General features: G+C 47.4%; 1 protein-coding gene across 1 annotated transcript; it reads left to right on the forward strand.

Annotated features, from left to right (window-relative positions):
- The first annotated feature begins 1,260 nt into the window (after positions 1 to 1,260).
- KLF10 (KLF transcription factor 10) lies at positions 1,261 to 8,168 on the forward strand. The gene is made up of 4 exons (XM_025994791.2): positions 1,261 to 1,444; positions 4,568 to 4,801; positions 4,945 to 5,857; positions 6,568 to 8,168. The coding sequence occupies exons 1-4, from the start codon at positions 1,274 to 1,276 to the stop codon at positions 6,825 to 6,827; spliced, it is 1,578 nt and encodes a 525-aa protein (XP_025850576.1). The 5' UTR covers positions 1,261 to 1,273; the 3' UTR covers positions 6,828 to 8,168.
- Positions 8,169 to 14,159: the final 5,991 nt, after the last annotated feature.

Raw genomic sequence — 14,159 nt, forward strand, 5'->3', positions numbered from 1 at the left:
AACTCTCCCAACAGCTGTTGTGAACCGGCACCAAAAGGCACAAAGAGGGAAAATTGGGAACAAAAGCAGAGTCACGGGCTCCCAATCTGGAGGCCCCAGCTCTCCAAGGAGCCGCCCAGGGGTCGGAGGTGGGACTGTGGGGGAGCGGAGGGCGGGCGGCCCTTTAGAGGGCGCCGTGTGTCTTTGAGCAGGCGGGCCTCCCCGCAGCAACCCCACCACCGTGGGGGGCCCGCGCGGGCTCCGGGCGACCCTAGGAGACCCCTCCCCACAAGCAGTTTCCAGGCAGGGTGTTTCTGGAGGCCTTGGCCGGGCGGGGGTGGGGGTCTACCTTTGAAACAGCTTGCAGACTGCAATTTAAACTTTACATCGAGCTCAAAACTCGATTCCGCAACCAAGCGTCGTCAGAGAAGGATAAATACCCGGGTCTGCAGCCCCTCATCACTCCATTGGTCCGGTTCTCAGGGTTTCCCGCAGTCCTCGCGCCGTCCTCCCGGCAGCCTGGAGGAAGGATGGGCGGGGAGGGCAGAGGCGGGCACTGCTGCCCGCGCTGCTGCAGGGTAGGGCGACCCGCGCCGGAGGTCGGGGCGTGGGCGGGGGGCGCAGGAGCAGGTGTCGGCTCAGTGACAGGGTTCCCTGCCCTGCCCTCCCCGCCCCGGGGCTCCCCACAGCTCAGCGAGGCAAAACCCAGCAAACGCTCGAGAAATGCAGCTCAGTCGGTCAGCGACTCTGCTTTCTTGCCAGACGCCTAAGAGGACGGCGCTTCCAAATGCAAATCTCTTGGCTCGGGCCCCCGGGCTAGCAGCCACCGCCTCCCCCGCCCGGCTGCCCGGTGTCCCGCCCACCCCGCGGCGGGCCGAGAGGGGCCCGGAGCAGAGGGGACGGGGCGGAGCGGGTATCCCTCCCCACCTCCCACGTGGGGCCGGCCCTCCGCAGTGCCTGGGCGCGCCGCCGCCGGGCCTCCGGCTGGGCCCACGCCCGCGGCACCGCCCCCTCGGCCGGGGCGGAGGACAGCAGGGGGGGTGGGCGAGGGCCGAGGGGTGTCACTGAGTCAGGTGGCGGCGGGGTTCCCTCCGGCAGGGCCGAGGGAACACGCTGCCGGGGATTGTGTACACGCTCCACTGACACAGCTTCACGCTGCCGGGCAGCCGCTGATCACGCGTGGCCCCGGGAGCCCATTGGCCAGCGCCTCACACACCTTTGTCGCTGATTGGCCGGCCGCAGGCTCCGCCCCCTCCCCCGCCCGCGGCGCGGGGCAGGCGGAGAGGCTACCTGAATGGGGAGGGGGCAGACGGCGCGGCGCGCGGCGGCGGCGGGAGCGGCGTCGAGTGTCTCCGAGCGTCCGTCTGTGGCCCGGCAGCCAAGCAGCGTAGCAGCAGTCAGCTCGCCGCCGGCGGCCAGGCAGCCAGCCATGCTCAACTTCGGCGCTTCCCTCCAGCACGCTGCGGTAGGTCACCTGGGGATGCCCTGTCCTTCCCTTCCTCCGCGCCCGAGGGGCGAGCCGGGCAGCAGCCCCGAGCCCCGAGCCCCGAGCCCCGGACAGCAGCGGCGCCGACGACCGGGGCTGCCGCGGAGTCGTGGGGGAGGACCGGGCTTTCTGCCTGCAGACTGGGCACTGGGGAGGGCGTGTGTGCCGCGGAGCGGGTCAGCACGGGCGGATCGGGACCTAGGGACCAAGGGGCAGGGGTCTTGCTCAGGGTGTGACGAGGAGGGCAAGGGGCAGCTCCGCAGGGGGACCTGAGGCAGGTGAGGGGGAGGGGGAGGATGCCTGCAGGGGAGCGCAGCGGGGACCGGGGAAGGTGTAAAAGGGCAGTGCGGGGACGACGAGGAGGCCACCGTGCACCTGGCACCGGGAGCGACGCCGCCGTCTGGCCCGGGACTGCGACCCTGGGCGGGAGCGCTGCCCACGGGCGCTCGAGGGGCGGCGTGTCCACAGGAGCGGAGAGGGGCTGCTCCTCTCGGGGGTCTCGGCGGAGGCTGGCGCTGGGGCTGCGCGGCCGACCGCCGCGGCCGGGCCGGGCCGGGGGAGGGGGCGCCCGGCGTGGGCGCGGAGGAGCGGCACGTGGGCCCGGGGCCGCCGGGGGGGACGAGGAGGTGCGCCCCCACACGTCGGCGGGGGCTCCCGGGTCCCCGGCGGGAGCCGGCGACCGCCTTGGAGGACCCCCCGGGAGGGGGGACGGGGACGTGGGCGGGGGGAGCCGGGGCCGCGAGACGCGGGGGCCGCGGGCCGCGGGGCCGCGCGTCTGGAGCGGGAGTCTGTGGGGGCTGCACGTCTGGGAACCTGTGGAGACTCCGCGGGCGGAGATGGAGCTGCCGGAAGCCGCGGGGAGGGGGCGCGGCGTCTGCGGGGAGGACGGGGTGGTCTGAGGTCCCGCGCGCGGCGTGGGCGGGAAGCGCCGAGGGCTCGGCCGGTCCCCCGGGGCTGCGGCCGGGAGAGGGCGGGGGCCGGGCTTCCGCGGGGACCCGGCTCCTCCTCCGGCCGCCGAGGCGGAGGCCGGGGTGGGCCGGGAGCGGCTGCGCCCAGGGAGCTCCTCGTCCCCGGGTGACCCAGCCCCGGCCTCCGCCAGGGGCGGCAGCGAGGCCCGGCCCCGCTGTCGGTTCCTAAGGGAACGGCGGCTCGGCGGGCGCGGGGAGGGGCGGGCGCTCCCGCAGCCGGGGCCGGGGCCGGGGCCGGCGCCCGCGGCCCCGCCCCTCCCCTCCCCTTCTCTCCCCGCCCCTCCCCGCGGGCTCCGGCGCGCACTGCCGGGCGGTTGGCGGCGGCGCCCGCGGCCCCTCCCCCGGGCGGGCGCAGGGCGGGGGCCGCAGGCTCAGGAAGTAGGTGAAAGGTGACGGCGCGGCAATTCCCAGTTCACGTTTCCTGCGCGGCCGGAGCAGCGGCTGATCACGCTTTGTTCACATGCCTCGCCCCCTCCTCCCCCGCGCCCCCGCCCTTCGCGGGGCAGCCAATCCGGGCCCGCGCCGCCGGGCAGGCTGGCCAATGGCGGGGGCAGGGGCGCGGGGACGTGCGAGCGGCGAGGAATGTTCCCAGTGACTCACCCGCGAGCCTCATTGAGGTTAGGGCGGCCCCATCCGTCTGTCCTCGCCAGCGAGGATCTCCCCCGCCGCCCGCCCCCGCCCCTCGTCTGCCTCCCCGCCCGCGCCTCCGCCCGCCCTTCCCTTTCCTGCCTCCCGCCCCGCTCCCTTCCTCCCCTCCCCGCCTCTCTTCCTGCCCTTCCCCGCTCACACTCCCCTTCCCTGCTTGCCTGCCTTTTCTCCTTGTCTTTGCATTGGCGTCCTGAGGCTTCTTACACCCACCCGCGCCGTCCACTGCAGCTCGAGGGGGCGCGCGGTTACGCAATAGCGTTACTAGTGAGATTGCAAGAGCAGTGGCTCCTTTTCTAAGGGTTTCAACACGAAGAGTGTATGCATTTCTTTAGAACAAGCCCTGAGAATAATACTTTGCAACGTAAAGAATGCTTTTCGGTATTTTTACACAATCTCTACTCAGACCAAAAGAATGAGATCACTGTAATGGAAAATGGAGGTGATACGTAGTACCATTTTTTAAAGTGCAGTTTAAGGAACTTTGATAGGAAGCACTAAACAGTTGGTAGAATCTGGAGTTGTACAAATAAATGCCAAGCATGTGTTGTCATTCTTCTAACAGTTATTTTAAAAATTAAAATATGTTCGATTGGACCATTGTAGACTCAGTACGGTCAGTTTTTGCCAATTGTGGGTAGAAGATTACATTTTATGATTGGCCTTTTTTTTCTTTTTCTTTTTCTTTTTTTTAGTAGTATTGCATTAACTGGTCATAGTTGTGCATAACAAACCATTGTGTTAAATAGATGTAGTGAAAAGGAACACAAATATGAAGAACCTGAAGTTTAGATAAAGCTTTGGGATTTTTCCCCCATATTTATCTTTACCAGAAAGCTGTGAAGACATTTTCAAGCTATGAAAGATTTCAAATAACCTAATGCAGTAATTTTAAAGAGCCACTGAAGATTTCTCTCCTGTTGATTTTATCATAAAGTGCAAAAGTACCTTTCCAAAGGTCAGACCCCTATCAACAGGCCAGAGCTCTGTCCACTACACTGCCTTTTTAAGAAAGTTGTAGGGCTTTTTTCCCCTATCAGGAACTGGTGTCTCAAAGTTCTCATGCCACACCTGTATTATTGAAAAAAGAACTTTTGCAGAGCCCTTCTCTTGTTTTGTCTGACCCCAGTTGCAAGTGGGTACTCTGGGAAAAAATATAAAATTTCTGAATCAGGTTTGCTTTCTTGGATCTTGTGTGCATTGTTATTTTTAGCCTTGGTTTCCTTAATGGTAATAAAGTGCTCCTCTCTTCCTTGCAAGGATATCAGTGTTCAACCCTACGTGTGAAAGAAAGAATGAGGAAGATTTTATTTTTACTATTAGTATTAGTATGAGTGAGAGAAAAATTATTTCAGAAACTTTGAAAGTTGTGTGAATTATAAAGAAAAAAGTTTTAAAGAAAATAGTTGTGTGTTGCTCTGTTATTTAGATGACAAAAATATGCTTATAATCATTTGACCTTTGGGTTTTTTTTTTTTTTTTTTTAAAGGAGGAAAGGATGGAAATAATTTCTGAAAGATCAAAAGAGAGTGTGTATTCATGGAACAAAACTGCAGAAAAGAGTGATTTTGAAGCTGTAGAAGCACTAATGTCAATGAGCTGCAGTTGGAAGTCTGATTTTAAGAAATATATTGAAAATAGACCTGTTACTCCAGTATCCGATATGTCTGAGGAAGAAAATCTACTCCCGGGTACACCTGATTTTCATACGATTCCAGCATTTGTAAGTATTACTGTTTTTAAGATGAGAATGTAGATGATAGAATTGTTGGTTTTGTTTTTGGGTTTTTTTTTTTTTTTTTTTTTGTAATTTACGTAATGGACTTAATTTCTCATGCCCATGGCCTGTATATTTCTCTTTTCTAGTGTTTGACTCCACCTTACAGTCCTTCTGACTTTGAACCCTCTCAAGTGTCAAATTTGATGGCATCAGCGCCATCTACTGGACACTTCAAATCATTCTCAGATACTGCCAAGCCTCACATTGCTGCACCTTTCAAAGAGGAAGAAAAGAGCCCAATACCTCCTCCCAAACTCCCCAAGGCTCAGGCCACAAGTGTGATTCGTCATACAGCCGATGCCCAGCTGTGTAACCACCGATCCTGCCCAGTGAAAGCAGCCAGCATTCTCAATTATCAGGACAATTCTTTTCGAAGAAGAACCCACCTAAATGTTGAGGCTGCCAGAAAAAACATACCCTGTGCAGCTGTGTCACCAAACAGATCCAAGTGTGAGAGAAACACAGCAGCAGATGTTGATGAGAAAGCAAGTCCCGCACTTTATGACTTTTCTGTGCCTTCCTCAGAGACTGTCATCTGTAGACCTCAGCCAGCCCCTGGGTCCCCACAACAGAAGTCGGTGTTGGTCTCTCCACCTGCAGTATCAACAGGGGGAGTGCCACCTATGCCAGTCATCTGTCAGATGGTTCCCCTCCCTGCAAACAACCCTGTTGTGACAACAGTCGTCCCTAGCACTCCACCCAGTCAGCCACCAGCTGTCTGCCCACCTGTTGTGTTCATGGGCACTCAGGTGCCCAAAGGCGCTGTCATGTTTGTCGTACCCCAGCCTGTCGTTCAGAACCCAAAGCCTCCAGTGGTGAGCCCAAATGGCACCAGACTCTCTCCTATTGCCCCTGCTCCAGGGTTTTCCCCTTCCACAGCAAAAGTCACTCCTCAGATTGACTCCTCCAGGATAAGAAGTCACATCTGTAGCCACCCAGGATGCGGCAAGACATACTTTAAAAGCTCTCATCTGAAGGCGCACATGAGAACACACACAGGTACCAACCATTTCTTATTTGTGTCTTAGAAATTCAGGTGAATATTTTTAGGCCATGATCACATATATATAAACCAGGCATGTTAAAGAAGAACTTGCTTTATTAGCCAGTTCAGTGGATAATACTTACGAGTTCTTCTAAAATATTTCATCAAGGTGTTTTTTAATTTCTTTAATGATGATCTTTGAGTGTCTGAGTAATTACTTTAATAAAGTATTTCTAAAACCTTTGTATCATAGTTGAAATCAGAAAACCTTTTTTGTTTTTGGATTTTTGTAAAGGGAAGATTCCTATAAATGTGACAGAATGAAAGTTGAAAATAGAGCAGCATACATATTCACTTAACAGTTGATTCATTTAGTAGCTTTTATTTTGAAAAGATTCTCTTAGGATATTTTATTTTTATTTTTATTTTTTTATTTTTTTTATTTTTAATTTTATTTATTTATGATAGTCATACAGAGAGAAAGAGAGAGAGGCAGAGACACAGGCAGAGGGAGAAGCAGGCTCCATGCGCCGGGAGCCTGATGTGGGATTCGATCCCGGGTCTCCAGGATCGCGCCCTGGGCCAAAGGCAGGCGCCAAACCGCTGCGCCACCCAGGGATCCCTCTTAGGATATTTTAAAATGTATATCTTTAGATATAACTAGATATGTAATTTCTAGTGATTTGATAAATGCATAGTAACGATCGGAATTTCTTTGTCTCAGGAGAAAAGCCTTTTAGCTGTAGCTGGAAAGGCTGTGAAAGGAGGTTTGCCCGTTCTGATGAACTGTCCAGACATCGGCGAACCCATACAGGTGAAAAGAAATTTGCTTGTCCCATGTGTGACCGACGGTTCATGAGGAGTGACCATTTGACCAAGCATGCCCGGCGCCATCTGTCAGCCAAGAAGCTACCAAATTGGCAGATGGAAGTGAGCAAGTTAAACGACATTGCCTTACCTCCAACCCCTGCCCCCAAACAGTGACCGCTCAGAAGGTGAGAATGAGAAGTAACTTTGGTTACAGCCAGGAGCCAGTGGTGTTATAAAAATGCTTCCACTGCAAGTCTGTGGCCCTCTAGTGTGGGCTGAAAACAGAAGCCCTACAGCTGAGGAGAATGCTCCGCCTGGGTTAGAGGACAAGAAGTGCTGCAGCCACAGGCAGGTCACGGCGTGGCAGGATTCATTTCTTATCACATAAGAGAGATGAGAAAGCTTTTATTCCTTTAAATATTTTTTGAAGGTTTCAGATGAGGTCAACACAGGTAGCACAGATTTTGAATTTGTGTGCACAATTTATTACTTCATTTTCACCATTTATACTTGAGACCAACTTTTCAATGTGATTCTTCTAAAGCACTGGTTTCAAGAGTAGAGAGACTGGAGATAAACATTACGGTACAGAGATGGAGATGGAAAATTGATTTGTATTATTACGAATATTGGCATCTTTTCCTAGTTACCTTGTTTACTATTCATAGTCTTTCCAGTCAACTTTGTGGATGTAGTTGTTAAATATATCTAGAACTAGCATTTTTATACTTGATAACATTTGGAATTAAGCAACTGTATATTGCTGAAGAGGGCCCAAAGAATTGGAATCCTCAATAATTTAATTGCTTTGAAGTATAGCTATAATTTTTCACATTTTTGTTTTGAAAGTTTAACAGATGAATATATCTAGGCATTTTATTATGCTTTGAACTTTAGTCTGCCTGCAGTTTCTTGTGTAGAGTTGAAAATTGTATACCAATGTGTTTTCTGTAGACTCTTAAGATACATTGCACTTTGTTTAGAAAAAAAAATTGAAGATAAAAATATATATTGTAAAGAAGGGATACCAAGAATTTCAGATAACTCCTTGAAAATGATGGCTTATGTCATTAGTAAAATACCCTTATATTATGAGGATGTAATATGTGCTCAATTGAATTAGAAAGTTAGTGACCATCATTCACATGGACAGATGTCATCCTGTTAATTTATAAGAGTTTTGGTGGGTGGGGAGGGAGGTGGAACTAGTTGAGTAGAAGTTGTTAAAAATTCACTATTGTTAACAGTATTTCTATTACATTCTGTTGTATAGTGGATGATATACACAGTGGTGAAACAAAAGTCAATTGTTTAAAATATATAGTGAAAAATGGCACTATATCTTCCCATTTAACATTTTTCTCTATTGGGTATTGATTTCTGACATCAAAACTTGGACCCTTGGAAAACAAGAATTCTTTTAATAAAAAAAAGTCTTTGTGATTTACAATTTGCACAATATTTCTTTTGTTGTACTTTATATCTTGTTTACAATAAAGAATTTCCTTTGGTATATTTACTTGGTTGATTGCATTTGTTAAGAACCATTCTCAGTCTAATGTGATTTGGTCACTGACACGTGACATTGGTCACTTATGGTACTATCCAAAGATAAAGATTTAGTGTCTGAAATTCTCTTAAGAGCTTCATTCAAATTTAGAACTGTTAGGAGTGTGTCCTTAACATGAATCAATTTAGAGCATATACAAAGTGAGGCCTGGTATCCATATATTCATTGAGATAATTTGCAAGCCTGCCCAGTCTAAGAAACCAGTGCATTTCAATCTTTGAACATTCTTGTACATTTTGATGATTTGGGGTTGAAATATAGCTCTGGCTCTCCACAAAACTTTAAGTAGCATTAAGTTAAAGGGCATACCACAGTGAATAATTACAAGCAATGAGACTGCTGCAGCAAATGAAAAGGAGCCTGACCTGTTAAATAGAGTGTAAATTACCTCTAGAAGTTAGATTAGCTCAAACTATTAAGTGAAACCTTAAATGCAACAAACATACTGGTACTTAAACTGTGTGAATGGTAATACACCTGGGAAGAGCAGTGTTTGCTAGTCACTTGTCAGGGACCTAGGAGCTATAAATGCTACTTGGTGTATTGAGTATACTTCTGGAGATTGCTATTTTAGTTGGCTCTGAAACCCCCTTGTCATGGGAGAACATCTTTTGCAGTGTCCAGCTTAACCATTGACCTGAAGTCTGGCTTACTTACTGTTGAACACCCATGTTAGGGGGCGATGTAATGTACTCACTTGGCACCAGTTATAAGACCAGCATCTTGGGTAATCTGTGCATCTGTTGCTACTTAATTCTTGGAAACTTAACACCACCTAACAACATAGCTGCTGGGGAGGGTCCTTGTTCTGCAGCTTCTATGGTGGGAACCTGGACCATCCTTACTCAGTTCCTCATGGTGGTGGTAGGTCCTCAGAAGTGGGAGAACAGGAAAGTAGCTGACCTAGTACTCATCCCCTTGTACTGACATGGCCAGTGGAAATGTGCCACCCATTGCTGTGTTCTTCCCAGTCCTAGTTGCATCTGAGACTTTTCCTTAGAAATTTTGTAAATCAAATCATTTTAACAGTAATATATTTGAGTTGAATGTTCATGCTGGCTCTGATCTTGATGCAAAAGTTGCCCCCAAGCCAGAATATTTGTAGCATGTAATGACAATGTGGTATTAGTGTAGCTTTAGCACTACTTTTGGTGGTTTCCTGTCTGACATCTATTAAGGTCAAACTGTAAGAAATTGCTGATATTCAAGCTGTTTTAATAGTTCATTCTTTTTTGATATTTTTTTTTTTTTTTTTTTAAGATTTTACGAGAGACACAGAGAGAGGCAGAGACATAGGCAGAGGGAGAAGCAGGCTCCCTGTGGGAAGCCTGATGCAGGACTTCATCCCAGGACCCCAAGATCATGACCTGAGCCAAAGGCAAGCCTCTCAACCACTCAGCCACCCAGGCGTCCCTCTTTGTAGATGATTAGACTTAGAGTTGCAAAAATAGAGTTCCCATTTATCTTTCATCCAGCTTTCCCTTGTGTAACATGTTACATAGCCATAGAACGTTTATCAAAGTTAAGAAATTAATCTTGATACAAAACTATTAACTAAAGCATAGAACTTAGTTTGAGTTTCACTAGTTTTTCTATCCATCTTTTTTTTCTGTTAGAGTATCTAATCCAGGATCTCAAACATTTAAATTGTCCTACCCAGTTTTCTCCAATCGATGGTCATCCTGTCTTGTCTCTCTTGGATTGTACTTGTCGGTTATTTTGTAGAATGACCCTCAATTTGCGTTTGATGTTTTTTGATGACTAGATTGAGATTATGCGTTAATTGGGAAGATACCACAGAGTGATGTCTTCAGTGCATCATATCAAGAAATACATGATATCTGTGTTTCTGGTGATACTAACCTTGATCACTTAGCTAAGTGATATCTGCCAAAATTTTCCACTATAACCTATTTCTCTCTATAATTATTAACTATTTGGAGAGAGATTTTTTAAAAGATTTTTTATTTATTCATTCATGAGAGACAGAGAGAGAGAGAGGCAGAGACATAGGCAGAGGGAGAAGCAGGCTCCATGCAGGGAGCCTGACGTGGGACTCAATCCTGGGTCTCCAGAATCATGCCCTAGGCTGAAGGTAGTGCTAAGCCGCTGAGCCACCAGGGCTGCCCGGAGAGAGATTCTTTAAGACGAATAACCCGTTTCCGCTTACACTTTTAAGCATACCACTCAAGTATGCTTAAATAGATCTTGCTTATGGCAGTTATTACTGTGATATTCTAATAGTGATTTCCTATTGCCTTCATTGTGTATTAATTGAAATTCTGGAGGAAAGAGTTGTTGCTTCTCCTCCATGTACTTATGTATTCAGTTATTTATGTCGCTATGAAATTAGGGATATTTATGTCATTCTTTGAGTTATTATACAGTATTTATTTTTATGACTCAGTTGTTCCAACTTTGACTATTCAAGCATTTTTGATTGACAAAGATGGAAATTTCACAGAGGTTCAAGCTATCATTTCTCACCAAAATGAGCCATTTATTTGGTGTTAGTGATTTGACTTTTTCAAAGTTTTCTCTATCCATGTGGTTACTGCTCATCTAATCCACTCTCTCTCACTTAAACAACCAACTGCAACTATCCCAAACTAGTCTCATCCTGTCTCCATCCAGCCTCCTTGCCAGTCAGTCTTCTGAAAATGCAAACCTGACCATGTCACTTCCTCATTTAAGACATTTCAAAACTTTCACGATGCTCTTAGGAACAAGTCTAAGTCTCTTAACAGGATCTAGAACAATGCTGTCTAATAGCAATATAATGTAAGCCATATATGTAATTTGAAATTTTCTAGTAGCCACATCAAAAAATTTTTAAATTAATTTTAATATTTTTATTTGACCCAGTATATCCAAAGTATTACATTTCAACAATCAGTATAAAATTATTAATGAGATATATTCTTTTTTTGCATGAATCTTTGAAATCCAATATATATTACTTGCTCACTGTGTCTCAGTTGGAACTAACTCCATTTCAAGTGCTCAGTAGCTATAGGCGGCTAGTGGCTGCTTAAGGCACTGTGCAGAGCTAGAAGTCCCCGCACTGTTCTGCTTCTAGCAACCTTGCATGGCTTTCCACCTTATTCTCCACACCATGTCCAAGCTCTGAGTATGCAATTTCTTCTGCTAGAAATGTTGCCTTGCCCTTCCTTTTACTTTGACATTTCTGCTCTAATAATTACAGTTTGCTGAAATTGCTTAATGTCTTTTCCCTTGACCTTTGTAAAATTCCACAAAGACAAAGGACCCTGTGAATCTTGCTCACTGCTCTATCACCAGCACCTAATACAGTGCCTGACACATAGCAGGGGCTCATGAAATTTTGTCAAACTGAAAACTGAACTGAGAAGAGGTTCTGTGCATCGTTAGGGAGTGAGAACAATTAAGGAGTTGTTAGATGACCTGCAGGGTACAAAGGCAATGAAAAGCTGAAGACTGCCTTTTTCTTATTCCTATCCATCTCTGCTAGTATTAGAAGGACCACTCACTACAACCTTCTAAGCTCTCAGAGAGTTGCATGGGATTTAGGTTCTCTTCATTGCATTTTTAATTGGGCAGGGAAATCTGATCAAGATGGCCATACATAAGGCTCACCAAAGCCCTCTCAGTGAGTAATTCCTCAGCCTGGAATAGTTCAGCTCTCACCCCACCCTTTCTCTTTGGGGACACTCAGAATGAGGCAAGACATAAATGAGGACCTTCATCGAGGGCACTGGACAGTCAGCAAAACCTTGGAGTTAAGAGAAATCTTTTGGGAAATGAAATCAAGGGACACCTTAAGGGAAGCTTTTTTTTTTTTTTCTAGAGATGTCCCACTGATTTTGTGTGTGCATGCACATTTTGCATGTGTGTGTGTGTGTGTGTGTGTGAGTGGTAATCCAGTTCTGGCATTTTTCTGATCAACTTAACAGTTTGGGAAAAGGCTTAGAGTTGGTTCTCAAATAGAAATGCCTCGAATTTTCTGCACAGGTAGCTGTGCCCTAGAGAAGGTGTAAGCGAAGAGCACTGGTCAAATGATAAGACCCGGTGTATTAGGGTTCTCCAGAGAAAGAGAGCAAATAGAATTTATATAAAGAGATTAATTATAAGGAATTGTTTTATGTGGTGTTGGAGGCTGGCAAGTCCCAAGATCTGTAGTGGGCAAGCTGGAGACTCAGAAGAGCTAATGTTATAGTTCCAGTGCAAATGGGGGCGGTCTCAAGACTCAGAAAGAGCTGATGTTTCAGTCTCAGTCTGAAGGCAGGAAAAAAGCTAATGCCCCAGCTTAAAGATAGTCAGATAGCAGGTATTCCTCCTTAGTCTTCTGCTGTAGTCAGGCCTTCAACTCATTGGAGGAGGCCAACCCACATTAGGGAGGGCAGTCTGCTCTACTCAGTCTGTTGGTTCAAATGTTAATCTCCCACAGAAACACCCTCACAGACGCAACTAGAATAATGTTTGATCAAATATCTGGACACTCTCTAGCCCCATCAAGGTGACACACAGAACTAACCATCATGCCTACATTCTAGTTCTGGGTCTACTGATAACTAGTTTATTCCTTGGGAAAGTTGCTTTCTCACTCCTGGGTCTCAGCATCCACTTTTAAGAACAGGGCTGAACACACCTGTCTTATTCAGCTCATAGAGCTACTGGCAAGCTCAAACAAAGCTATGTATACAAAAGCTCTTGGAAAGTATAATACATTTTACACTCGCTGGCACTGTACAGCACCCATGTCTGGGAACATATGTATGGCAGTAAATGGATTAGCATGCCCCTGTAGGGTGGCCACCTATTTTGGAAAAGAGAGGCCACTCAGAGCTGGGAAGATTAGCAAATTTTAATATCCAGGGTTTCCATATGTATCTAATTATTTGGGTGACCCATTTACAGTAATTGTCATTACAATGAGGCCAGTCTAATGGGAAGGAACGCACAAAGTATAAAGTCATGGCTATTTGCTGAGCATAGCTAAAGCATGGACACTTGTCTTTTTATTATAAAGTACGAATTTGGACAGAGTTACCAGAGAAGCATCCAGTATATGAACTAACTGCCTTTATGGAGTCAATTTATGGAGTTTATTTTGTTCTTCTTTGTGAATTCTCCAAGTCTGAGCTTTGCTAATTCATGTTAAAGTGCTCAATATCAGATGCTCTATCCAGCATCGGCTAAAAATGCTTTACAGACCTCTAGGAGTCAGAATCCCAGAGTCAGCATGAGTGATAAAAACATCTTTCCTCCCAGAAAATGATCAGACCCCACCTTTACCAGGTCTGCCCAGGTAATGGGATCTCCCCCTATTTAACAGACACATTCCAAAGAAGCATAATTCTGTCATCTTTGGCTTTTTGTTCCAATGGAAGGAATAAAACCAAATGGGGCCACATAAATGAGGTTGTTTTAAGCTTCCCCCCACCAGCTGGCATCTGAATCTTGACAGGGACTTAGAAATGCATGACTGTCTTCCCCGGTGGATGCCAATTATTCCAGTTTGACCTTGACTGACCAGTGTGGCAGTGGGATGCTAAAAGGGTGGAAGTACCCTCCAAATATGAGAAAGTGATTCCTGATCTTTCTTTAACTTTTTTTAGGATAATTTAATTTTAAGTTTAGCCAATGGTCAGTGGAGGCACAGCCTAGGTTTGGAAAGCTCTGTATGAGATTCTGGGAAGAAAGAGAGAAGTTAAGAATAACCCAAAGTGATGAAGGGATGGTCACTGGTAAGCTTTGGTAGATTAGATTCTCTGATAAGATTACCTGAACCTTGATTATCAGTTCTATTTTATTTTATTTTATTTTTTTAAAGATTTTATTTATTTATTCATGAGAGACAGACAGAGAGAGACAGAGACACAGGCAGAGGGAGAAGCAGGCTCCATGCAGGGAGCCTGACGTCAGACTAGATCCCAGGTCTCCAGGATCAGGCCCTG

This window comes from Vulpes vulpes, chromosome 13, assembly GCF_048418805.1.
Source record: "Vulpes vulpes isolate BD-2025 chromosome 13, VulVul3, whole genome shotgun sequence".
Lineage (NCBI taxonomy): Eukaryota > Metazoa > Chordata > Mammalia > Carnivora > Canidae > Vulpes > Vulpes vulpes.